The following is a 25,963-nucleotide window of genomic DNA, read 5'->3' as shown; positions in this document are numbered from 1 at the left end:
TCTGCTTTCTCTCTTTCTCTGCGGTACCGAAAGGCTCGCTTAGATACTTTGCTTTCTTTATCTGTGCTGCACTAAACTCTGCTTTAGTCTGGTTTCTGTCCTTTAGGTCTGTTCTGGTATTCTTGGATGGTGCCGTTGACTTGTAATGCCCCGGTGTGCCATTACCACTCCTTTTGGCACCCTTCTACTGCTTCCTATGTGCTAATGGATATCACCTAATGTACCTCATGTCATCTTCCAACAAGTGTTGAATTACATGTCATGTGCCTGGTCTAGCAGAAGGTGGCAGCAAACAATGGTACAGATAGTTGTCTGGAGAGGAACCCTCTAGTTCCTTCCAGCCCTCTCTAGAGAGGGAGGAGTTAGTTAGTGAGTAGGTCAGTCTAGCCGACTCCCTCCTGGGGTAAGGACGTGTGTTGGCTGGCAGAGCATGCCTGCTCTGCTAGGCCGAGAGGCCCAGCCTCTGAAGTCTGCATGGTTGCCTGTCCCCTCCTGGGCTGGCATTGCCTCCATCCAAGCTGAGCCGAAGCTTGAGGTACTCTAAAGCCAGGACAAGAAGTTCCTAGGATATAAGTAAGAGACAGACTACAGCTAACCTAAGTTCCAGCAGAAGAGGAAAGTTCCTATTTTATCCAGCCTAGCATAGCAGAGCTGAGAAAGTTGCCGCATAGCAGATCTGAGATTGTTGCAGAATTGTTTGCCTGCCAAAGTAAAGCTAATGCCTGCTGATGACCAAGAAACCATTTGGAAACTATTTGGATTACCGTTTATGCCAAGTAAAAGCAATTGTTCAATGTTACTACAAAGACTGGACTCCATTTATTCCACTTCTACACCATCCAAGTTCAACTACCCCCTTTTTTCACTGCTTTGGACTACACCACGTCTGGGATCCACCGATATCCAGGTAGGAGCACCGTGACACATGCTTACAAAACCTACAGAGACATTCCACCACTCTGGCAATCCTACCCTGGGTACCACTAATACCATATACAAAGGGGACTCTATGTTCCCGTTGCTTAACTGCAACTGGCGTCACGTTTACTTGCTCTATAAGAGGGACATATTTCGTAGAAACCTCCAAAGGGGCAAGGGATCCCCCAGAGACCGGCACTAGGCCTTTGCACACTCAGTAAAACTTATCTTCAGCCGAAGAACTCTTCCTCTTGCTGATTTCTCTTATGGTGGCTGAAGAACTATTCCTCTGGCCCCTATGGCTTCCAGACATCTTTCTCCATGGCCAGCGGAGTTTAGGGTGCTCTGGCTGGCATAGGCATGCCTGAGCGTGCCCCTGCTTACACTCTCCTGTCTAGCTTAGAACCAGAACTAACAGAAGCAGGACTGGCCCACTTCTGCCAGTTCTCACTCTTCTCACTCCGGGGTCTTACATAACCACTGTCTGGTGTAATCATTTGGTGACCTTCTCAGAGATGTTACATGGAAGTGATTACAGGCCTTTTCATGATGTCACAGGTTAACCACTGTGCGGTGTAATCTTTTGGTGACCTTCTCATTGATTTCACACGTATTGATAGTTAGTTTAATCCCATGAGACCTTCTCCGGATTTCACAGGGTAACTATGGTGTGACATCATTTTTTGGTAACCTTGTCATGATTTCATAGGGTAACCACTGTGCGGTGTAATCTGTTGGTGACCTTTTCATTGATGTCACAGGAATTTGTGAAAACCACTGTGCATGTCACAGGGTAACCACTGTGCGGTGTAATCTTTTGGTTACCATTTAGTGACCATTGGTAACCACTGTGTAGTGTAATTTGCGGTGACCGTCTCAAGATGTCACAGGGTAGCGATGGTGGAGCAAAATCCCATGAGACCTTCTCAGAAGAGTATTATTATGGTGATGACTCTCACCATCCGCTCTTTATTTACTCCATGTGGAGATATTTTCCAGACGCTGAGGAACTGGCTGAGGATTATGGAGGTGTGGAGGGCTGTAAATCAGGGCAGTGTGGGTGAAATGTCTCTACACTATGAATGTATAAATTACGTGGGCTATTGCCATTTACAGGGCTAGTTGGTCTCAGATGTGTGGGCACCTGGTCAGGTGACTCAAGAAATAGAGTGTTAATGTCAGATAACGTTCTCCGGCCTCATTGGCGGATCTCTTTAGTCCACCCTCTCTGGCACAACAGTAAGAGACGCTTTCCAGATGTGCAGAGACATACTCTGAGAGAGAACATACGCAGCTCCGAGCTGGGAGCTAAGACAGACACTGCAGACACAGGTGAGAGACCGCCATAACTTGAGACCTCAGATAAATACCTCAAATATAGGTGAGAGGCTTCCCTGACCCAAGACGTAAGAGAGACACCTCAAATATAGATAAGAGACGGCCATAACCCAACACCTCTAAGAAACACCTCATATGCAGGTTAGAGTCTTCCTAGACCTCAGAGAGACACGTCAGATATAGATGAGAGAATTCCCTGACCAAAAACCTAAGAGACAGCTTATATACAGGCAAGAGACTGCCCTAACCCAAGACCTCAGAGAGCCACATCGATTATAGATGAGAGACTTCACTGACCCAAGACTTGAGACACCTCATACACAGATGAGAGACTGCCCTAACCTGATACCTTAGAGAGACACCTCATTTACAGTTAAGAGACTGCCATAACCTGAGACCTCAGAGACACCTCCTATACAGTTGAGAGAAAACTCTACAGAGACATACCCGAAACAAGAGCTAAAAGAGACACCTCAGACCACCCTAGTGAGATCTAAGCTGAGGGCTGAGAAAGATCCACAGGCTGAGAGATAAGTTTCATTATAGACAAATGCTTAACGTGCCAGAAGAGACTCTCCAGAAATCTGTGAGATAGACTTGACATAGGAGAGCAGTTCCACACATACAGATAGCATCAGCAAGGGTCATATACTACAGGTGACACATCAAGAGACAGCTGTGATACGAGGATCATAGAGAGACAACCAGGAAAGATGAAACCTGACCAGAGGAGACATCCTGGAATGACAAGTCCCGGTGGCAGTTGTACTATGGTGAGAGTAGATGAAGGTCCAGCAGGCCAGGCTCCCAGGAGAACACACCTTATAACCAGGACATGATTTGATTATTTTACAGATCTGCTACGAAGAGAAACGCAAACTGGAGAAAGGTAAGAAGCTTGAGGGGATGGCATCGTATGGGGCATGGTGGGGGTTAGTCTCTATATACCAGCATGCTGGGCACATGAATGGTCATCACAATGAGCTCTGAGCTTGTAAGGGCAAATGACCTTGGAACCTAAAGAGAATGTTGCTGGTTCTGGAAAGTCCTGGATATTATATCTGGCACCATCCCAGGCACAGAGGTCTTAGTGGTTCCTAGGTGACAGGCTGGATCTGGTCAGGTTTTTCAGAACTGTGCTCCACTGTTCATCATTGTCCCCGGACTTCCATTAGATGGCCACCAATATCATCTCAGAGAGTGGACATGTGGAATGGTCGGGCCCCATTGTAGAGGTAGAAGACTTCATCATCAGTAGCAATGAGCTTGGAGATCTGGATGTTAGGAATGGTCCCAACTTTTGGCTTCCACTACTATGTGAGACCGTGAACTGTCACTAGGTGTCTGTAAATGGGAAGGTTTATGACCAATGCCCCAGCCCCAAGACCTAATATCTACCTTGCTGCTAAGGGATGAGGGGTTAGATACACTTTCCAGGCCTGATGTATTTGTGGGTAAGGATTCTGGGATGATTAGTAACTGGATCAGGTTTTCCTGGACATGCAGTCACTAAATATTGCAGCTTAAAGTCCATTTCATGTTTCACAGAAACAAAGCTCATTGAGAAGATTATCTGTAAGAAGACCCCAAAACACGTGACATGGAGTCCACACCAGCTCTGCTGGCCCTGTTCTGCATACATCTGATCACAGGTGAGAGATTGTACCATGCACGGGACCGCTCCGACATAAAGACCCTCCACAGGGACAAGGCAGAGTCCATTCTCACAAAGACATATGCCCAGGTAATATGTGTGGATTGAAGGGGAGATAAGTATTATAGGGTGTGAATATGAGGGGAGGTGATGATGATGGAGTGCAGTCTGGAGTGGAGCTTAGTTTGACAGGAGATGATGGAAAAGAGCCATGCCTAGGCTAACTTTTATATTGGCTAGGCCATGGCCAGGCTAACTTGTAATATTACCTTTCACAACCCTGAATCTAAATAACCTGCCAAAGCGAAGGTAGATATGATGGAGTGTGGTGTAGGTAGAGGTGATGGAGGGTGATGGAGAAGCTGAGTGCGGTGTAAGTAAAGGTGATGGAGTGTGGTCTAGGTAGAGATGATGGAGTGTGGTGTAAGAAGAGGTGATGGAGTGTGGTGTAGGTAGAGATGATGGAGTGTGGTGTAGGAAGAGATGATGGAGTGTGGTGTAAGAAGAGGTGATGGAGTGTGGTGTAGGTAGAGATGATGGAGTGTGCTGTAGGAAGAGGTGATGGAGTGTGGTGTAGGTAGAGGTGATGGAGTGTAGTGTAGGTTATGATGATAGAGTGTGGTGTAGAAGATGAGTATGGTGTAGGTAGAGATGATGGAGTGTGGTGTATGTAGAGGTGATGGAGTGTGCTGTAGGTAGAGGTGATGGAGTAGATGAGTGTGGTGTAAGTTGAGGTGATGGAGTGTAGTGTAGGTAGAGATAAAAGAGTGGTGTATGTAGAAGTGATGGAGTGTGCTGTAGGTAGAGGTGATGGAATGTGGTGTAAGTAGAGGTGATGGAGTGTGCTATAGGTAAAGGTGATGGAGTCTGCTTTCGGTAGAGGTGATGGAGTCTGCTTTCGGTAGAGGTGATGGAGTATGGTGCAGGTAGAGGTGATGGAATGTGGTGCAGGTAGAGGTGATGGAGTATGGTGTAGGTAGAGGAGATGGAGTGTGGTGTAGATAGAAGTGAAGGAGTGTGGTGTCGGTAGAAGTGATGGAGTGTGGTGTAGGTAGAAGTGATGGAGTCTGCTTTCGGTAGAGGTGATGGAGTATGGTGCAGGTAGAGGTGATGGAATGTGGTGTAGGTAGCGGTGATGGAGTATGGTGTAGGTAGAGGAGATGGAGTGTGGTGTAGATAGAAGTGAAGGAGTGTGGTGTCGGTAGAAGTGATGGAGTGTGGTGTAGGTAGAAGTGATGGAGTCTGCTTTCGGTAGAGGTGATGGAGCGTGGTGTAAGTAGAGGTGATGGAGTGTAGTGTAGGTAAAGATAATAGAGTGTAGTGGAGAAGATGAGTGTGGTGTAGGTAGAGGTGATGGAGTGTGGTGTAGATAGAGGTGATGGAGTGTGTTGGAGATAGAGACAATAGAGTGTGTTGGAGGTGATGAGTCTGGCGTAGGTAGAGGTGATGAAGTGCGGTGGAAGTAGAGGTGATGAAATGTGGTGTAGTTAGAAGTGATGGAGTGTGGCGTAGGTAGAGGTGATTGAGTGCGATGGAGGTAGAGGTAATGGAGTTACAGGTTATGGAGCATGGTGTAGCTAGTGGACATGAGTTTTGTGTACGTAGAGGTGATGGAGTATGGTAACATAGTACATAAGGCCGAAAAAAAGACATTTGTCCATCCAGTTAGCCAATTTTCCCCACTTTAGAGGAATAAAAAATTCCTTCCCGACTCCAATCAGGCATCAGAATAACTCCCTGGATCAACGACCCCTCTCTAGTAGCTATAGCCTGTAATATTATTACACTCCAGAAACACATCCAGGCCCCTCCTGAATTCCTTTATTGTACTCACCATCACCACCTCCTCAGGCAGAGAGCTCCATAGTCTCACTGCTCTTACCGTAAAGAATCCATAATCTCACTGCTCTTACAGTAAAGAGTCCATAGTCTCACTGCTCTTACCGTAAAGAGTCCATAGTCTCACTGCTCTTACAGTAAAGAGTCCATAGTCTCACTGCTCTTACAGTATAGAGTCCATAGTCTCACTGCTCTTACAGTAAAGAGTCCATAGTCTCACTGCTCTTACCGTAAAGAGTCCATAGTCTCACTGCTCTTACAGTACAGAGTCCATAGTCTCACTGCTCTTACAGTAAAGAATCCATAGTCTCACTGCTCTTACAGTATAGAGTCCATAGTCTCACTGCTCTTACAGTAAAGAGTCCATAGTCTCACTGCTCTTACCGTAAAGAGTCCATAGTCTCACTGCTCTTACAGTAAAGAGTCCATAGACTCACTGCTCTTACAGTAGAGTCCATAGTCTCACTGCTCTTACAGTAAAGAGTCCATAGTCTCACTGCTCTTACAGTAAAGAGTCCATAGTCTCACTGCTCTTACAGTAAAGAGTCCATAGTCTCACTGCTCTTACAGTAAAGAGTCCACAGTCTCACTGATCTTACAGTATAGAGTCCATAGTCTCACTGCTCTTACAGTAAAGAGTCCACAGTCTCACTGCTCTTACAGTAAAGAGTCCATAGTCTCACTGCTCTTACAGTATAGAGTCCATAGTCTCACTGCTCTTACAGTATAGAGTCCATAGTCTCACTGCTCTTACAGTAAAGAGTCCATAGTCTCACTGCTCTTACAGTAAAGAGTCCATAGTCTCACTGCTCTTACAGTATAGAGTCCATAGTCTCACTGCTCTTACAGTAAAGAGTCCATAGTCTCACTGCTCTTACAGTAAAGAGTCCATAGTCTCACTGCTCTTACAGTAAATACTCCATAGTCTCACTGCTCTTACAGTAAAGAGTCCATAGTCTCACTGCTCTTACAGTAAAGAGTCCATAGTCTCACTGCTCTTACAGTAAAGAGTCCATAGTCTCACTGCTCTTACAGTATAGAGTCCATAGTCTCACTGCTCTTACAGTAAAGAGTCCATAGTCTCACTGCTCTTACAGTAAAGAGTCCATAGTCTCACTGCTCTTACAGTAAAGAGTCCATAGTCTCACTGCTCTTACAGTATATAGTCCATAGTCTCACTGCTCTTACAGTAAAGAGTCCATAGTCTCACTGCTCTTACAGTAAAGAGTCCATAGTCTCACTGCTCTTACAGTAAAGAGTCCATAGTCTCACTGCTCTTACAGTAAAGAGTCCATAGTCTCACTGCTCTTACAGTAAAGAGTCCATAGTCTCACTGCTCTTACAGTATATAGTCCATAGTCTCACTGCTCTTACAGTAAAGAGTCCATAGTCTCACTGCTCTTACAGTAAAGAGTCCATAGTCTCACTGCTCTTACAGTATATAGTCCATAGTCTCACTGCTCTTACAGTAAAGAGTCCATAGTCTCACTGCTCTTACAGTAAAGAGTCCATAGTCTCACTGCTCTTACAGTAAAGAGTCCATAGTCTCACTGCTCTTACAGTAAAGAGTCCATAGTCTCACTGCTCTTACAGTAAAGAGTCCATAGTCTCACTGCTCTTACAGTAAAGAGTCCATAGTCTCACTGCTCTTACAGTAAAGAGTCCACAGTCTCACTGCTCTTACAGTAAAGAGTCCATAGTCTCACTGCTCTTACAGTATATAGTCCATAGTCTCACTGCTCTTACAGTAAAGAGTCCATAGTCTCACTGCTCTTACAGTATATAGTCCATAGTCTCACTGCTCTTACAGTAAAGAGTCCATAGTCTCACTGCTCTTACAGTAAAGAGTCCATAGTCTCACTGCTCTTACAGTAAAGAGTCCACAGTCTCACTGCTCTTACAGTAAAGAGTCCATAGTCTCACTGCTCTTACAGTATAGAGTCCATAGTCTCACTGCTCTTACAGTAAAGAGTCCATAGTCTCACTGCTCTTACAGTATAGAGTCCATAGTCTCACTGCTCTTACAGTAAAGAGTCCTTTTCTATGTTTGTGCACAAACCTTCTTTCCTCCAAACGCAGAGGATGTCCCCTCGTCACAGTCACAGTCCTGGGGATAAATAGATGATGGGAGTGATCTTTGTACTGACCCCTGATATATTTATACATAGTAATTAGATCTCCCCTCAGTCGTCTTTTTTCTAAAGTGAATAACCCTAATTTTGATAATCTTTCAGGGTACTGTAGTTGCCCCATTCCAGTTATTACTTTAGTTGCCCTCCTCTGGACCTTCTCCAGCTCTGCTATGTCTGCCTTGTTCACAGGAGCCCAGAACTGTACACAGTCCTCCATGTGTGGTCTGACTAGTGATGTGTAAAGTGGTAGGACTATGTTCTTATCACAGGCATCTCTGCCCCTTCTGATGCAACCCATTATCTTATTGGCCTTGGCAGCAGCTGCCTGACACTGGTCTCTACAGCTTAGTTTGCTGTTTATTAAAATTCCTAGATCCTTTTCCATGTCAGTGTTACCGAGTGTTTTACCATTTAGTGGTGGAGGTAGATGTGATGGAGTGTGGTATAGATAGAGGTGATGAATATAGTGGAGGTATAGTTGATGGGGTATGGTGAAGGTGATGGAGGGTGGTGTCAGTGGAAGTGATGGAGTGTGGTGTAGGTGAAAGAGATGAGTTTGGTGTTGGTAGAGGAGATGCAGTGTGGCGTAGGTACAGGTGATGGAGTTTGGTACAGGTAGCAGTGATGTAGTGTGGTGTAGGTAGAGGAGATGCAGTGTGGTGTAGGTAGAGGAGATGCAGTGTGGCGTAGGTAGAGGAGATGCAGTGTGGTGTAGGTAGAGGAGATGCAGTGTGGTGTAGGTAGAGGAGATGTAGTATGGTGTACTGTAGGTAGAGGAGATGCAGTGTGGTGTAGGTAGAGGAGATGCAGTGTGACGTAGGTAGATGAGATGCAGTGTGGTGTAGGTAGAGGAGATGCAGTGTGGTGTAGGTAGAGGAGATGTAGTATGGTGTACTGTAGGTAGAGGAGATGCAGTGTGGTGTAGGTAGAGGAGATGCAGTGTGGTGTAGGTAGATGAGATATAGTATGGTGTACTGTAGGTAGAGGAGATGCAGTGTGGTGTAAGTAGAGGAGATGCAGTGTGGTGTAGGTAGAGGAGATGCAGTGTGGTGTAGGTAGAGGAGATGCAGTGTGGTGTAGGTAGAGGAGATGCAGTGTGGTGTAGGTAGAGGAGATGCAGTGTGGTGTAGGTAGAGGAGATGCAGTGTGATGTAGGTAGAGGAGATGAAGTGTGGTGTAGGTAGAGGAGATGAAGTGTGGTGTAGGTAGAGGAGATGAAGTGTGGTGTAGGTAGAGACGATTGTGATGAATTGGTGTCCTTCTGTTGCTGGACATATTCAATAATTGGTCCCTTCTATTTCCTGAAGACCTACCTCTGGAAGTATGGCTGGATCGAGCCGGTCCGCTGGGACTCTTTGCCATTTAGAGGGGTTCCATCAACATCAGAAGAGAATGTAGCCACGGCAGACATCTCCAGCCTCCTAAGTGAAGGTAAATCTTCTTCCAATGAACCAGACATCATTGAGCGTCTAGAGACAACACTAAACCCAAGATTTATCGGAGCCCTGAAAAGATTTCAGGAGGCCAACAGGCTGAAAGTGACTGGAGAGCTGGATGATGCCACACGAGAGGCCATGAATGCTCCACGTTGTGGAGTCCCTGACCGTAAGGTCCCAGAGTTGGAGAAAACTGATGATATAAACCCAACTGAGAGTATCACCTCAGTGCTTGATGTTAGCCAGGATCCTGACTATTCACAAGCTGTCACCACTGCCCCTCACCCCATGTCTGCCAGTGAGAAGATCTGGAGCGAACTGATGCAGAATAAAAAGAGAGTCCGACAACAACTGTCTGATAACCAGGAGTCGGGACGCCACGTCAGGAAAAAACGAAGTGAACTCTTAAAGGCTGGAGCTAAGAAAGGGGCCTTCTCCAAGCCTAAAATTAAATGGAGGCTCCTGGGTGAGGGGTACAGTGTGTGGCTCAGCATTGAGCAGCAGCGGTCTATAATAATACGCGCCTTCCGGATCTGGAGTGAGGTGGTACCCCTCAACTTTGAAGAGGATGTGACATCTCCAGCCCACCTCATTGACATCAAGCTGGGCTTTGGTACCCGTGAGTATCATACTTTACCTCCTTACCTCATGTCTACATGAAGGATTGTATGGAAGAGCTGAGACCACACCTCAGGTAGACAGTCTGGGGTCTCATGATATAGAGAGACCACCAGACTGTCAGATCAGTATTATTTTGGGAGGGGAAGAGGCGTTGGTGGTGGAAACATGTGCTATCCACAGACTCCATAATTTGGTGATAAATGGGTGGAGGAGTCAGCACAAGATGCAGTTCTGGCTATGGGGGCCCCTCAGGGTACCCTTCCATGTGGTTACAGAGACGCCTCACACAGCACCTACTGGATCTTTAACGCTAGTGGTTTGGCTGGAGACATCCCTTCCATTAGTGGAGCCACACATGGATGTTATCAGCAGTGCTCCCGAGGTGTCCACCTACTGAGTGACAGTTACACCACTGGGGTCTTCTTGTGAAGCCTGCCTGCAGATGCTGCCCCTGCGATCCCTTTAGCTGTGCCCATTTAAATGTGAATCAGGGCTGAGGTCCAGTGTCACTGCGGCGGTGTGTACGACCAGTTGGGGTGTATTGCCCGCTCCCCGCAGTTATGTTCTGAGTGCCATTGTACAGCGCTATGGAATGAATGGCGCTTTAATAATAAATAATAATACCGATGTATCCCCCTGACAATGACCTTCTCACAGCAGTAGTAAGGTCAGCCACAGTCCCCCCCACCAGCGCATGTGACCTCATGTACATGGAATACAGAAGACTCCTATCAGCACTGGTGGCATCATGGGGGTTATCTTACTGCAGTGATTAGGGGGCGTCACTCACTTCAAGTATACAAGATGCACATAACATTAAAACCCAGCCATACACAGTGCCCCCATAACAGTGACATCCACAGTGCTCCCATAACAGTGACCTCCACAGTGCCCCCATAACATGATCTCCACAGTGCCCCCCCATAACTGTGACCTCCACAGCCTGCCCCATAACAGTGACATCCACAGTGCTCCCATAACAGTGACCTCCACAGTGCCCCCATAACAGTGATCTCCACAGTGCCCCCGTAACAGTGACGTCCACAGTGCCCCATAACAGTGACCTCCACAGTGCCCCCATAACAGTGACATCCACCGTGCCCCCATAACAGTGACATCCACAGCGCCCCCATAACAGTGACATACACAGTGCCCCCATAACAGTGACCTCCACAGTGCCCCCATAACAGTGACATCCACAGCGCCCCATAACAGTGACATCCACAGTGCCCCCATAACAGTGACATCCACAGCGCCCCCATAACACTGACCTCCACAGTGCCCCCATAACAGTGACATACACAGTGCCCCCATAACAGTGACCTCCACAGCGCCCCCATAACAGTGACATCCACAGCGCCCCCATAACAGTGACCTCCACAGTGCCCCCATAACAGTGACATCCACAGTGCCCCCATAACAGTGACATCCACATGCCCACATAACAGTGACCTCCACAGTGCCCCCATAACAGTGACATCCACAGTGCCCCCATAACAGTGACATCCACAGCGCCCCCATAACAGTGACATCCACAGATCCCCCATAACAGTGACCTCCACTGAGCCCCCATAACAGTGACATCCACAGCGCCCCCATAACAGTGACATCCACAGTGCCCCCATAACAGTGACATCCACAGCGCCCCCATAACAGTGACATCCACAGCGCCCCCATAACACTGACCTCCACTGCGCCCCCATAACAGTGACATCCACAGTGCTCCCATAACAGTGACATCCACTGTGCCCCCATAACAGTGACATTCACAGTGCCTCCATAACAGTGACCTCCACAGTGCCCCCATAACAGTGACATCCACAGTGCGCCCATAACAGTGACACCCACAGCGCCCCCATAACAGTGACATCCACAGTGCCCCCATAACAGTGACCTCCACAGTGCTCCCATATCAGTGACATCCACAGTGCCCCCATAACAGTGACATCCACAGTGCCCCCATAACAGTGACATCCACAGTGCCTCCATAACAGTGACATCCACAGTGCCTCCATAACAGTGACATCCACAGTGCCCTCATAACAGTGACATCCACAGCGCCCCCATAACAGTGACATCCACAGTGCCCCCATAACAGTGACATCCACAGTGCCCCCATAACAGTGACATCCACAGTGCCCCATAACAGTGACCTCCACAGCGCCCCCCATAACAGTGACATCCATAGTGCCCCCCCATAACAGTGACATCCATAGTGCCCCCATAACAGTGACATCCACAGTGCCCCCATAACAGTGACATCCACAGTGCCCCCATAACAGTGACATCCACAGTGCCCCATAACAGTGACCTCCACAGTGCCCCCATAACAGTGACATCCACAGTGCCCCCATAACAGTGACATCCACAGTGCCCCCATAACAGTGACATCCACAGTGCCCCCATAACAGTGACCCCACAGTGCCCCCATAACAGTGGACCTCCACAGTGCCCCCATAACAGTGAACAGTGACGTCCACAGTGCCCCCATAACAGTGACATCCACAGTGCCCTCATAACAGTGACATCCACAGTGCCCCCATAACATTGACCTCCACAGTGCCCCCATAACAGTGACATCCACAGTGCCCCCATAACAGTGACATCCACAGCGCCCCCATAACAGTGACATCCACAGCTCCCCATAACAGTGACATCCACAGAGCCCCCATAACAGTGACATCCATAGTGCCCTCATAACAGTGACATCCACAGTGCCCTCATAACAGTGACATCCATAGTGCCCTCATAACAGTGACATCCACAGCGCCCTCATAACAGTGACATCCACTGCGCCCCCATAACAGTGACATCCACCGTGCGCCCATAACAGTGACATCCACAGTGCCCTCATAACAGTGACATCCACAGTGCCCCCATAACAGTGACATCCACAGTCCCCCCATATCAGTGACCTCCACAGTGCCCCCATAACAGTGACATCCACAGTGCCCCCAATAACAGTGACATCCACAGTGCCCCCATAACAGTGACATCCACAGTGCCCCCATAACAATGACATCCACAGGTGCCCCCATAACAGTGACCTCCACAGTGTCCCCATAACAGTGACATTCATCAGTGTCCCCCATAACAGTGACAATCCACAGTGCCCTCATAACAGTGACATCCACAGTGCCCCCATAACAGTGACATCCACATTGCCCCCATAACAGTGACCTCCACAGTGCCCCATAACAGTGACCTCCACAGTGCCCCCCATAACAGTGATATCCACAGTGCCCCCCATAACAGTGACCTCCACAGTGCCCCCCCATAACAGTGACCTCCACAGTGCCCCCATAACAGTGACATCCAATGCCCCCATAACAGTGACCTCCACAGTGCCCCCATAACAGTGCATCCACATCGCCCCCATTATAGTGGTCAGTGGTTACCAGCTGTTTTTTCTGAGCAGACCTGAGGACCCATAACTCCTGATGGACATGGGTCTGGATTTCCATAGATCTTTGCTTCTTGTCTTTTAGGTCGGCACTTGGGCTGCTCTCAGCTCTTTGATGGCATGGGTAGGGAGTTTGCTCATGCCTGGCGCCTTGGAGACATCCATTTTGACGATGATGAACATTTTGTGCCTCCTAATAGTGATCAGGGGATCAGTCTTCTGAAGGTGAGAACAAAATCTGCACCACCCATGCGGTGAGAGAAGCATGTGTCCAATCCCTGAGGTAAGGGGGCTTATGCACCACCATGAGGTGAGAGGAGCATGTGCACCAACCATGAGGTGAAAGAAGGATGTGTGCAACACATGAGGTGGAAAGAAGTAGGTGCACCACCCATGAGGTGAACAGAGCATATGCACCACCATAAGGTGAGAGGAGCATGTGCACACCCATGAGGTGAGAGGAGAATGTGTGAAACCCATGAGGTGAAAGAAGTAGGTTCACCACTCATGAGTTGAGAGGAGCATGTGTACACCCATGAGGTGAGAGGAGCATGGGTACACCCATGAGGTGAGAGGAGCATGTGTACACCCATGAGGTGAGAGTAGCATGTGTACACCCATGAGGTGAGAGGAGCATGTGTACACCCATGAGGTGAGAGTAGCATGTGTACACCCATGAGGTGAGAGGAGCATGTGTACACCCATGAGGTGAGAGGAGCATGTGCACACCCATGAGGTGAGAGGAGCATGTGTACACCCATGAGGTGAGAGGAGCATGTGTACACCCATAAGGGGAAAGGAGCATGTGCACACTAATGAGGTGAAAGAAGTAGGTTCACCACCCATGAGGTGAGAGGAGCATGTGCACACCCATGAGGTGAGAGGAGAATGTGTGAAACCCATGAGGTGAAAGAAGTAGGTTCACCACTCATGAGTTGAGAGGAGCATGTGTACACCCATGAGGTGAGAGGAGCATGGGTACACCCATGAGGTAGAGTAGTATGTGTACACCCATGAGGTGAGAGGAGCAATGGGTACACCCATGAGGTGAAAGAATAGGTTCACCACCCATGAGTTGAGAGGAGCATGTGTACACCCATGAGGTGTGAGTAGCATGGTGTACACCCATGAGGTGAGAGGAGCATGTGTGCACCCATGAGGTGAGAGTAGCAAGAGTACAACCCATGAGGTGAGAGGAGCATGTGTACACCCATGAGGTGAGAGTAGCATGTGTACACCCATGAGGTGAGAGGAGCATGTGCACACCCATGAGGTGAGAGGAGCATGTGTACTACCCATGAGGTGAGAGGAGCATGTGCACACCCATAAGGGGAAAGGAGCAATGTGCACAATAATGAGGTGAAAGAAGTAGGTCTTCACCACCCATGAGGTGAGAGGAGCATATGTAACAACCCATGAGGTGAGAGTAGTATGTGTACACCCATGAGGTGAGAGGAGCATGTGCACACCCATGAGGTGAGAGGAGCATGTGCAACACCCATGATGTGAAGAGACATGTGCACACCCATGAGGTGAGAGGAGCATGTGCACACCCATGAGGTGAAAGGAGCATGTGCACACCCATGAGGTGAAGAGACATGTGCACACCCATGAGTGAGAGGACAAGTGCACACCCATGAGGTGAAGAGACATGTGCACACCCATGAGTGAGAAGAGCATGTGCACACCCATGAGGTGAGAGGAGCATGTGCACACCCATGAGGTGAGAGGAGCATGTGCACACCCATGAGGTGAAGAGACATGTGCACACCCATGAGGTGAGAGGAGCATGTGCACACCCATGAGGTGAAAGGAGCATGTGCACACCCATGAGGTGAAGAGACATGTGCACACCCATGAGGTGAAGAGACATGTGCACACCCATGAGGTGAAAGGAGCATGTGCACACCCATTAGGTAAGAGACATGTGCACACCTATGAGGTTGAGAGGAGCATGTGCACACCCATGAGTGAAGAGACATGGCACACCCATGAGGTGAGAGAGCATGGTGCACGACCCATGAGGTGAAGAGACATGTACACACGCCCACGCTAGTTGTCCCCCTATGTAGAAGGTGATGGTGGAACCCAGGTGAAGGAATGCCAGAGTGGTGTAAGGGTGGTCTATAATGTCCCTTCAGGTGTTGTGGCTATGCACTTGTTACGGTGCTCCTACCTGGATATCGGGGAACCCCAGGTGTTGCCGGATGAAGCAGAGCAAATAGAGTGAATAGGTGGTGGAGAGGATGATGAAAGAGATTGAGTCCAGACTTGGTACGAAGTCAACTGCAGCTTTACTTTACATAAGCGTTCCTTCCAACGGTTTACAGACTTAGTCTTGGTTCCAGCAAGCTTTAGCATGAAAATGGCAGGCAAAACCCTCTCGGCCTGTTTATGCTGACAGGATTAAATAGGAACTTTCCTTTGCTTTCTGCTGCAACTTCTCTCTTTCTGTCTGACTCTATGGCAAAGCACAGGGCAACTTCTTCCTGGCTAATGAGACTTCTAGAAGTGGCCTCTCTGCTCCAGCAGAACTGGAGTGTTCTGGCTGGTGTGGGCAAGGAGGAACGCAGCACTGCCCACCTGGCTTCCTTAGCAGGGGTCAGCTAGCACTAACTAACTGGAACTAACTGGTCCCCACCCTTCCTGCAGGACAAGGCACTTGCCCACTTATCCACGGAGGAAGGGGGGGGGGGGGGGGTTAGAATGGACTGAAAGGATCCATTCTATTCTACCTCCTGCTCTGCCATATTCGCTGCCACCTGCTGGTAAACCAGGGCACATTACATTTGAACATAAACAGATTGTAAAACAGAAATGCACAATATATGGACCTGGAATAAATGTATAAATGACATTGAGATTGCATACCCAGATAGAAACAGGGCATAGGTGTGGTAAGCCACACGGGGTGTTACATTCCCCCTTACTTAAGAGGCAAGCCGTCCTTGGCTTGTGCTTAGGAGGTGCTCTAAGGGTACCAAATAAAAGTTATGGTGCTGCATAACTGTGTACTATTACTAATTGATAAAACAACGGCTACCAAAAGGTCTCTGCCCGTATGAGTAGGGTATAAATGCACTGTTTTCCCTCTCGGTATAAACCAGAGAACCAAAAGATGTGCAAAAAGCGCTTATTACTGGCTTTCTTTTGAATATACTGGGCCCTACACCAAAGTATTACTCTGTAATCCCGCCACTATGAAATGGATAGATCATCAGCTTCTGATCGGTCAGAGGCTGATGATCTATCCAGAGGATAGATCATCAGTTAAATGAAAGTGCAGAACCCCTTTAAGCTGTGTGACATCCTCATCACTGGCACTGCTAGCTCTGGTGCTCTCAGCATCTGTAACTTCGGCAGAAACCTCATCTGTGATCTCCTGGTGGCAGAACTTGGAAATGTAGGGTCACCCTCTTCTGGAGTATCCTCTGTAAGCCTTGGCCTTTTCCTTGTAGGTGACAGGTTCTCCAGACAGCAATAAAGGATGGACCCTTGGGGTTTCATATCAAGAAGCTCTGGATTTGGTGGTGGTTCCAGAGTGCATGGAGCATTATCACTGATGGATAGGTCACTTTCAGTGGTTGGAGTTCAGGTAGTGTCATAACCAGGTGGCAGTCTTCAGCAGGTGGTTGAGAAGAAGTCTAGTCTGCGCTCTTTTTCCTCCACAATGTCTTTATATGTTTTATGTTTTTTCTCTTGCTATCAAGTCCTCTTCTCAACTAAGCATCCTCTCTAGTCTTGGGCGAGCATACTCGGCCGAACACCAGCCAATAAACGTGCCGGGAAGTACTGGCACTCACTGTAATGCCAAAGCCATGTTGGCTACTGGCATTACAGTGATTGGCTGGCCGGAACGCATCATCGATTGACACGTGTTCGGCTCAGTCTTAGTCAGGGAGAGCTGCGATGAAGGGACAGAGAGTTTTAGGGACAGAATTGTTGAAGTGTTGGAAGGTGTTAGAGACACAAAGGTCCTTTTAAGGACTATTGTTCTATCTGGTTGCCATATATATTATTAGCACAACCTGCACTAAATTGCTTGCAATTGTTTTGGCCGCTGCTGACAGTGACACAACCCTGCTACATCTGTTGTGTTTATATTTGTGCATCCTAAATATCTGTGACATTCAGTCCCTAATTGTTTCGCCGCTGGTGACAGCGACATCACCTGCGCTACATCTCCTGTATAACATGTGCGCAGCCTAAATATCAGTGGCATTCATTCTAATTTTCTTTGCGCATTACACTTACAAATCCTGCGCTACTGTGCGTGTGACATACTTATACTTGCAAGCCATATATACAATTTAATATGATGAAGGCGAGCAGTAAGGGACAGAGAGTGGCCGTGCAGCTGATGGTGCGCGCGGAGGCCGTGGCCCTGGGCGCGGTGAAACTGTGCCTGCTGCCAAGCACAAGAAACACCTCATCCACGATACCTAGCTTCATGTCCCAGTTTGCAGGGCAGCGCAGAACAACGCTCTCGAAGTCAGACCAGTGCGACCAGGTGGTCGGTTGGATTGCAGCAGATAATGCTTCCAGTCGGTTAAGCACCACCCTGTCTTCCACAAAGTCCAGTCTCAGTAGCCAAGAGTCTGGTCAACACAATCCTCACCCTGATCCTCCTTCCTCCCACCATGGAGAGTCTGGGGCAAACAAGTGATCCCACACTCGGATATTCCGAGGAGCTCTTTTCATCACCATTTCTTCATGGGCCTCTCGCCAAGCCCGCTTGAAGAGGGACATGAGGAGATCTTGGTGCCCCAATTCCCAAACTCTTGAGCATCCACAGTTAGAAGAAAGATGGCGGTGGGGAAAGGCAATTAGTGTTTCACGAGGCGGATGATGATGATGAGGAGATTGAGAGTGATTCTCCTGATGATGTACATCGACGTCTTGCCTGTTGGTACTCTGGCACACATGGCTGACTTTATGTTAGGCTGCTCTTCCCGTGACCCGCGCATTATATGCATTTAGATAACACCGATTACTGGATGCTCACCCTTCTCGACCCCCGCTACAAAGAGAACTCCTCATCTCTCATTCTCTGGTGGAGAGGACGAGCAAAATGGTGCAATACCAGAAGGTCCTTGTGGAAAAATTGCTCCAAAAAATGTCCAGCTGACAACACTCTGGCCGCAGAGTCCGTAGTTCCTTGGGCAACCGAGGAGGGAAGACGAGGGGAACACACAGCAGTTCTTTACAGAAGCAGGGCAACACTCATAAGGTTCAATCTTCCTTTTCTCTTCTTCCAACATCATATCAACATGGGTATTAGGCTTCCCTCGTCCCTTATGTTTTAGATGCTCCGCTCAGCAGCAGCCCTCGCCCATAATGTTTTTGATGGTCAGCTCAGCAGGCCCTCGTCCACAATGTTTTAGATGGTCAGATCAGCAAGCCCTTGCTCCAAATTTTTTTTGAGGGTCACCAGCACCTATCAATCATAATTTTTCAAGGCTGTGTATGATGCCTCCTTTAATGTGTAATAAAGAGTGTATTGGAGCGCACGGTTCCTTGTCATTTTTGCAGCCCTTTCACTTAGTGCATAGTCTTTATGAGTGTAGAGTCCCACTACCTGAACAATTGTACCACAATGTGAATGAGGCCTCCTTTATGTAATATACAGGTTGTATCGGAGTGCCTCTTCCTTGTAATGTTTGGCAGCACTTGCACTTTATATACAAGTAAATATACAGGAAAGAATGTTTCCTAACAATATTTCCTCTAAAATCGATTTTATCTTCGGTTTTGTGTGTATTATTGTCAGTCAGTAAAAGTGGCGTACTACTCGGACAACATGGTTCCCAGCAGCGACCTGGGAGTCCAAGATGCATCCAGACATCCTCCCCATGCTGTTCCCGAACCATTTCAGTGGTGTTTCCATCAATTTCTGACCTTTTCCTATGAACCAGACACCCTCCCCTCTTCAGAGCAGGGAGAGCCTGGTTTAATGCTCGGGTTCTCCCATTGACTTCCATTATGCTCAGGTGCTCGGTCAAGAACCCGAGCATCCCGATGTGTTTGGCCCGAGCCCCCGAGCATCCCGATGTGTTCAGTCTGAGCCCCCGAGCATCCCGATGTGTTCGACCCGAGCCCCCGAGTATCCCGATGTGTTCAGTCTGAGCCCCCGAGCATCCCGATGTGTTCAGTCTGAGCTCCCGAGCATCCCGATGTGTTCAGTCTGAGCCTCCGAGCATCCTGATGTGTTCGGCCCGAGCCCCCAAGTATCCCGATGTGTTCAGTCTGAGCCCCCGAGCATCCCGATGTGTTCAGTCTGAGCTCCCGAGCATCCCGATGTGTTCAGTCTGAGCCCCCAAGCATCCCAATGTGTTCAGTCTGAGCCCCCGAGCATCGCGATGTGTTCGGCCCGAGCCCCCGAGTATCCCGATGTGTTCAGTCTGAGCCCCCGAGCATCCTGATGTGTTTGGCCCAAGCCCCCGAGCATCCCGATGTGTTCGGCCCGAGCCCCCGAGCATCCCGATGTGTTCGGCCCGAGCCCCCGAGCATCCCGATGTGTTCGGCCCGAGCCCCCGAGCATCCCGATGTGTTCGGCCCGAGCCCCCGAGCATCCCAAAGTGTTCTACTAGAGCCCCTGAGCACTATGGTGCTCGATCAACACTATTCCTCTCCATCTTTTTCCTTTCTTCCTCTTTCTTTATCACATCCTGTAGTGCACTCCTCCTGCGGGCCTTTTATCAGGCAAGGTCATTCTGCCATGTGTCATCCTCCTCTTGGGGTAGATCACTGTTATACTGCAGATGTTCTTGGTGGGCTTCACCTGAATAACGTGGGAGCCAAGGTGCTCCAAAGAGTATGGCATAGTAAGAGGCACGATGCAGGCGGCTGCAGCTGGTAGATCACTGCAGTCCAAATGGGCGCTATCCTCACTGTCAGACATGGCTTCTAATCCTCTACCAGATTAGAGGGGTCAATGTAGGCTAGATTGCAATTTAATTGCGCGTTGCTATGGGCAACGGCAGCATAATTTGTGCATGGCTCCTTTAAGAGTCGCTGCAACTGCGCAATTTTGGAGGATATAATGCTGTGGCTGGCAGATAATAGTCCCAAACAGTCTTTATTTTCCCCAGAAGTACTCACTCAGACCTCTGCACATTGCTTCTCAGGATCAAGGGAAGAAAGAACTGCATTTTCCCTTTTCCAAGATGGCCGCCGCTTCACTTCCTCTTTGTCCCCCTGGGAACTTGTACTAAGCACTTTAGTTCCTTCTGCTGTAAAATGGTTCCTCTGTGGAGGCAGGCTCTTTGGTTCCCTCCCCTCTGCTGGGTGGATATCTTCCTCTTAACACAGGAGGTCAAAATCTAAGATGGCCGATTAACCCCTGTTTTGCCACAGTGCTGCAATCGCTGCAGATTCACCCTCTCCAACAGTGAGTAAATGCAATAAAGTCTCTTGTAGGGGTTCTACAGGCACTACAGTAGATCCTCTATAGTCTTTGCAGTATCGGGGCACACACGTGATCCTGTTTGTAGATGCCACTTGCAATGCCTGTACGTGCGACTAGGGTCCTTTTAAGATGTGAAAAATGTAATTTTTTGTGACGCCAGTTGCATTTCAGCAACGAGGGACTAAATCCCCCTATGTAGAAGGTGATGGTGGAACCCAGGTGAAGGAATGCCAGAGTGGTGTAAGGGTGGTCTATAATGTCCCTTCAGGTGTTGTGGCTATGCACTTGTTACGGTGCTCCTACCTGGATATCCGGGAACCCCAGGCGTCGCAGGACGAAGCAGAGCAAATAGAGTGAATAGGTGGTGGAGAGGATGATGAAAGAGATTGAGTCCAGACTTGGTACGAAGTTCAACTGCAGCTTTACTTTACATAAGCGTTCCTTCCAACGGTTCACAGACTTAGTCTTGGTTTCCAGCATCGGCAGGCAAACCCTCTCGGCTCTGCTATGCTGACAGGATTATATAGCAACTTTTCCTTTTGATTTCTGCTGCAACTTCTCTCTTTGTCTGACTCTATGGCAAAACACAGGGCAACTTTTTCCTGCCTAATGAGACTTCTAGAAGTGGTCTCTCTGCTCCAGCACTGGTCCCCACACTTCCTGCAGGACATGGGACTTGCCCACTTCTCCACGGGGGGTTAGAGGAGCATATGTACAACCCATGAGGTGAGAAGAACATGTGTGCAATCCATGAGGAGAGATGAGGCATGTGCACCCACCATGAGGTTAGAGCAGCATATGTACAACCCATGAGGTGAGAAGAACATGTGTGCAATCCATGAGGTGAGATGAGGCATGTGCACCCACCATGAGGTTAGAGGAGCATATGTACAACCCATGAGGTGGGAAGAACATGTGTGCAATCCATGAGGTGAGATGAGGCATGTGCACCCACCATGAGGTTAGAGGAGAATATGTACAACCCATGAGGTGAGAAGAACATGTGTGCAATCCATGAGGTGAAATGAGGCATGTGCACCCACCATGAGGTGAGAGGAGCATATGTACAACCCATGAGGTGAGAAGAACATGTGTGCAATCCATGAGGTGAGATGAGGCATGTGCACCCACCATGAGGTGAGAGGAGCATATGTACAACCCATGAGGTGAGAAGAACATGTGTGCAATCCATGAGGTAAGAGGGGCATGTGCACTCACCATGAGGTGAGATGAGGCATGTGCACCCACCATGAGGTTAGAGCAGCATATGTACAATCCATGAGGTGAGAAGAACATGTGTGCAATCCATGAGGTAAGAGGGGCATGTGCACTCACCATGAGGTGAGAGAAGGATGTGTACAACCCCAGAGGTTAGAGGAGCATATGTACAACCCATGAGGTGAGAAGAACATGTGTGAAATTCATGAGGTAAGAGGAGCATGTGCACCCACCATGAGGTGAGAGAAGGATGTGCACCCACCATGAGGTTAGAGGAGCATGTGCACAGCCATGAGTTGAATGGAGCATCTTCTGAATCTATCTTCTGCTCTTAGGTGTCATGTTTTGCCCTCAGGTTGCTGTACATGAGATTGGACATGTCCTTGGCCTCAGTCACATGAATGAGATGACCTCTGTTATGCAGCCAAACTATATCCCAGCCAACAGCAGGATGGAACTGGACAGAACTGATCGTAGAGCCATCCAGAGGATCTACGGTGGGTGCATCCACAGGGTGGTGTGCGGTGAGATGTGACTGACGTACTCACCGCTCCACTGATATCACTCACATTACATGGACAACCTGCAAACCTATGTGACATGTCCCTTTTGGTATGGATGTTAGGAATAGTCACATGTCCCTTTTGGTATGGATGTTGAGGGTAGTCACATGTCCCTTTTGGTATAGATGATGGGGGTAGTCACATGTCCCTTTTGGTATGGATGATGGGGGTAGTCACATGTTCCTGTGGGTATTGTGCTATCTTTTGACCCTACTATGTCTTGTGGGACAGGGCAGTGCACCGGGCGGTTCAGTACAGTCTTTGACTGGGTGCACCAGGACCGCAGCTCGCCCGGTACCTGGGTTTTCCAGACTTACTTCTTCCGGAGAAGCTGGTATTGGATGTATGAAAACCGCAGTAACCGCACTCGTTATCGAGACCCCCGAGTGTTGTCTCATGGCTGGAGGGGCATCCCGGACTCGGACATTGATGCCTATGTACATATCTGGACACGTGACATGGACCGCACTCTGTTCTTTAAAGGTACGAAGAATGAGAACCTCCTGTCCCAGTGCTGGTCCATGAGTAGAGGTGTTGGAGGGGTCACCATGTCACCATCACTGGGTCAGCAGCGTGATGTGTGGTACAGAAGATCCAAGGACATCTCTGTGACAGAAAGTATAATACTCCACAGCTGTACTCACCACTCTATAGCTTCAGAGCTGAAATCTCCCAGCATTCGATGGTTCTTCTGTGCTACTACAGAGCCTGTTCTGATGATTTGTATTCTGGGAAGTGTCATAATGACACCAGGCTCCGTCCGGTCACCTGATATAGGACCTCCACCTAAAAAGCAGAATAGTGAGTGCAGCTCTGGATTATAATACAGGATGTAACTCAGGATCAGTACAGGATAAGTAATGTATGTACACAGTCACTACACCAGCAGAATAGTGAGTACAGCTCTGGAGTATAATACAGGATGTAACTCAGGATCAGTACAGGATAAGTAATGTATGTACACAGTGACTGCATCAGCAGAATAGTGAGTGCAGCTCTGGAGTATAATACAGGATGTAACTCAGGATCAGTACAGGATAAGTAATGTATGTACACAGTGACTGCACCAGCAGAATAGTGAGTGCAGCTCTGGAGTATAATACAGGATGTAACTCAGGATCAGTACAGGATAAGTAATGTATGTACACAGTGACTGCACCAGCAGAATAGTGAGTGCAGCTCTGGAGTATAATGCAGGATGTAACTCAGGATCAGTACAGGATAAGTAATGTATGTACACAGTGACTGCACCAGCAGAATAGTGAGTGCAGCTCTGGAGTATAATACAGGATGTAACTCAGGACCAGTACAGGATAAGTAATGTATGTACACAGTGACTGCACCAGCAGAATAGTGAGTGCAGCTCTGGAATATAATACAGGATGTAACTCAGGATCAGTACAGGATAAGTAATGTATGTACACAGTGACTGCACCAGCAGAATAGTGAGTGCAGCTCTGGAGTATAATACAGGATGTAACTCAGGATCAGTACAGGATAAGTAATGTATGTACACAGTGACTGCACCAGCAGAATAGTGAGTGCAGCTCTGGAGTATAATACAGGATGTAACTCAGGATCAGTACAGGATAAGTAATGTATGTACACAGTGACTGCACCAGCAGAATAGTGAGTGCAGCTCTGGGGTATAATACGGGATGTAACTCAGGATCAGTACAGGATAAGTAATGTATGTACACAGTGACTGCACCAGCAGAATAGTGAGTGCAGCTCTGGAGTATAATACAGGATGTAACTCAGGATCAGTACAGGATAAGTAATGTATGTACACAGTGACTGCACCAGCAGAATAGTGAGTGCAGCTCTGGAGTATAATACAGGATGTAACTCAGGATCAGTAATGTATGTACACAGTAACTGCACCAGCAGAATAGTGAGTGCAGCTCTGGAGTATATTACAGGATGGAACTCAGGATCAGTACAGGATAAGTAATGTATGTACACAGTGACTGCACCAGCAGAATAGTGAGTGCAGCTCTGGAGTATATTACAGGATGTAACTCAGGATCAGTACAGGATAAGTAATGTATGTACACAGTGACTGCACCAGCAGAATAGTGAGTGCAGCTCTGGAGTATAATACAGGATGTAACTCAGGATCAGTACAGGATAAGTAATGTATGTACACAGTGACTGCACCAGCAGAATAGTGAGTGCAGCTCTGGAGTATAATACAGGATGTAACTCAGGATCAGTACAGGATAAGTAATGTATGTACACAGTGACTGCACCAGCAGAATAGTGAGTGCAGCTCTGGAGTATAATACAGGATGTAACTCAGGATCAGTACAGGATAAGTAATGTATGTACACAGTGACTGCACCAGCAGAATAGTGAGTGCAGCTCTGGAGTATAATACAGGATGTAACTCAGGATCAGTACAGGATAAGTAATGTATGTACACAGTGACTGCACCAGCAGAATAGTGAGTGCAGCTCTGGAGTATAATACAGGATGTAACTCAGGATCAGTACAGGATAAGTAATGTATGTTCTCAGTGACTATTTTTGAGGACTTATTATATTTGTATAATGGGGTTTCTGGGCGGCAAGTGGTTCAGTTCATACGCAGTTTGTATTTGAGGTACTTCCGCCATAAAAATGTATCTTTCGCACTTTAGGCACCCAGTACTGGCGCTATGACAATGAGAATGACAGGGCCTTTGTACGGGACCCAGAGGGCTATGTCTATCCTCGCCTCATCTCTGAAGGCTTTCCGGGCATCAGTGGCCCCATTGACACTGCCTTCTACGACCGCAAGGAGAGGAATGTTTACTTCTTCCGAGGGAGGAATGTAAGTCAATGACTTCTCTTTATCATGTTATAGTAGCTATCAGGACTGGGCCCCCTCTGCCTCAAGCACTCTTTGCGGTGGCACTCCCCGGTTGACCCTCTGATTGCTGATTTGTGACCAGGATTTCAGGTAGGGGCGTATTGGTCAAAAAATGTCTGCCTCCCTTGTAGAAACTAATATGCCCAGGGTCCTCCAAACGTCATGACTCGTGAGTTTATAGAGGGGCAGCCTTAGGTCTTGTGTCCAACCTTAAATCATAAATGTTGTCTTCGGACTTCTCCACACCTAACTCATGCTTTATAATGTCAATGTTTCACCCCAGATCACGGCTTTCAGTGTCGACAACCATAAGGTGGTCCCCGGGTACCCAAAAGCCATCATTGATGTGTTCCCGGCTTACGCTGATGGAGATCATCCTCAGAGTGATCTGGATGCTGTCTACTACTCCTTCACTCATCAGAGCATATACTTCTTTAAGGACATATATGTCTGGAGAATGGTTGGAGGTCAGCACGACAGTGTCCCCCATAACGCCCTCCTTCCACGTGTCCCAATCAGTGAACAGTGGTTCGATATCTGTGATGTTCACCCATCAATGCTGAGCATACCCAGAAGATGA

At 48.2% G+C, this 25,963-nt stretch overlaps 1 protein-coding gene across 1 annotated transcript; it reads left to right on the top strand.

Annotated features, from left to right (window-relative positions):
• The first annotated feature begins 1,799 nt into the window (after positions 1–1,799).
• Positions 1,800–25,963, top strand: LOC120991114 (matrix metalloproteinase-21-like). The gene is made up of 11 exons (XM_040420002.1): positions 1,800–1,947; positions 2,035–2,250; positions 2,914–3,029; positions 3,112–3,145; positions 3,909–4,000; positions 9,189–9,936; positions 13,427–13,566; positions 22,323–22,464; positions 22,762–23,013; positions 25,172–25,344; positions 25,667–25,963. Exons 1-11 carry the CDS (start codon positions 1,800–1,802, stop codon positions 25,961–25,963), a joined length of 2,358 nt encoding a protein of 785 aa, XP_040275936.1.

The sequence above is a fragment of the Bufo bufo genome, chromosome 2 (genome assembly GCF_905171765.1).
Source record: "Bufo bufo chromosome 2, aBufBuf1.1, whole genome shotgun sequence".
NCBI classification, from domain to species: domain Eukaryota; kingdom Metazoa; phylum Chordata; class Amphibia; order Anura; family Bufonidae; genus Bufo; species Bufo bufo.
Note: the sequence above shows the minus strand (reverse complement) of the source record. Positions and strands in the feature narration are given on the sequence as shown.

Bases quoted from the DNA above. Each gene is read 5' to 3' on its own strand.
- LOC120991114 (XM_040420002.1), top strand. From the start codon at position 1,800: ATGTCACAGGGTAGCGATGGTGGAGCAAAATCCCATGAGACCTTCTCA. The intron at 2,251-2,913 runs GTGAGAGACCGC...CATATACTACAG, and splicing joins GACAGACACTGCAGACACAG to GTGACACATCAAGAGACAGC. The intron at 9,937-13,426 runs GTGAGTATCATA...CTTGTCTTTTAG, and splicing joins CAAGCTGGGCTTTGGTACCC to GTCGGCACTTGGGCTGCTCT.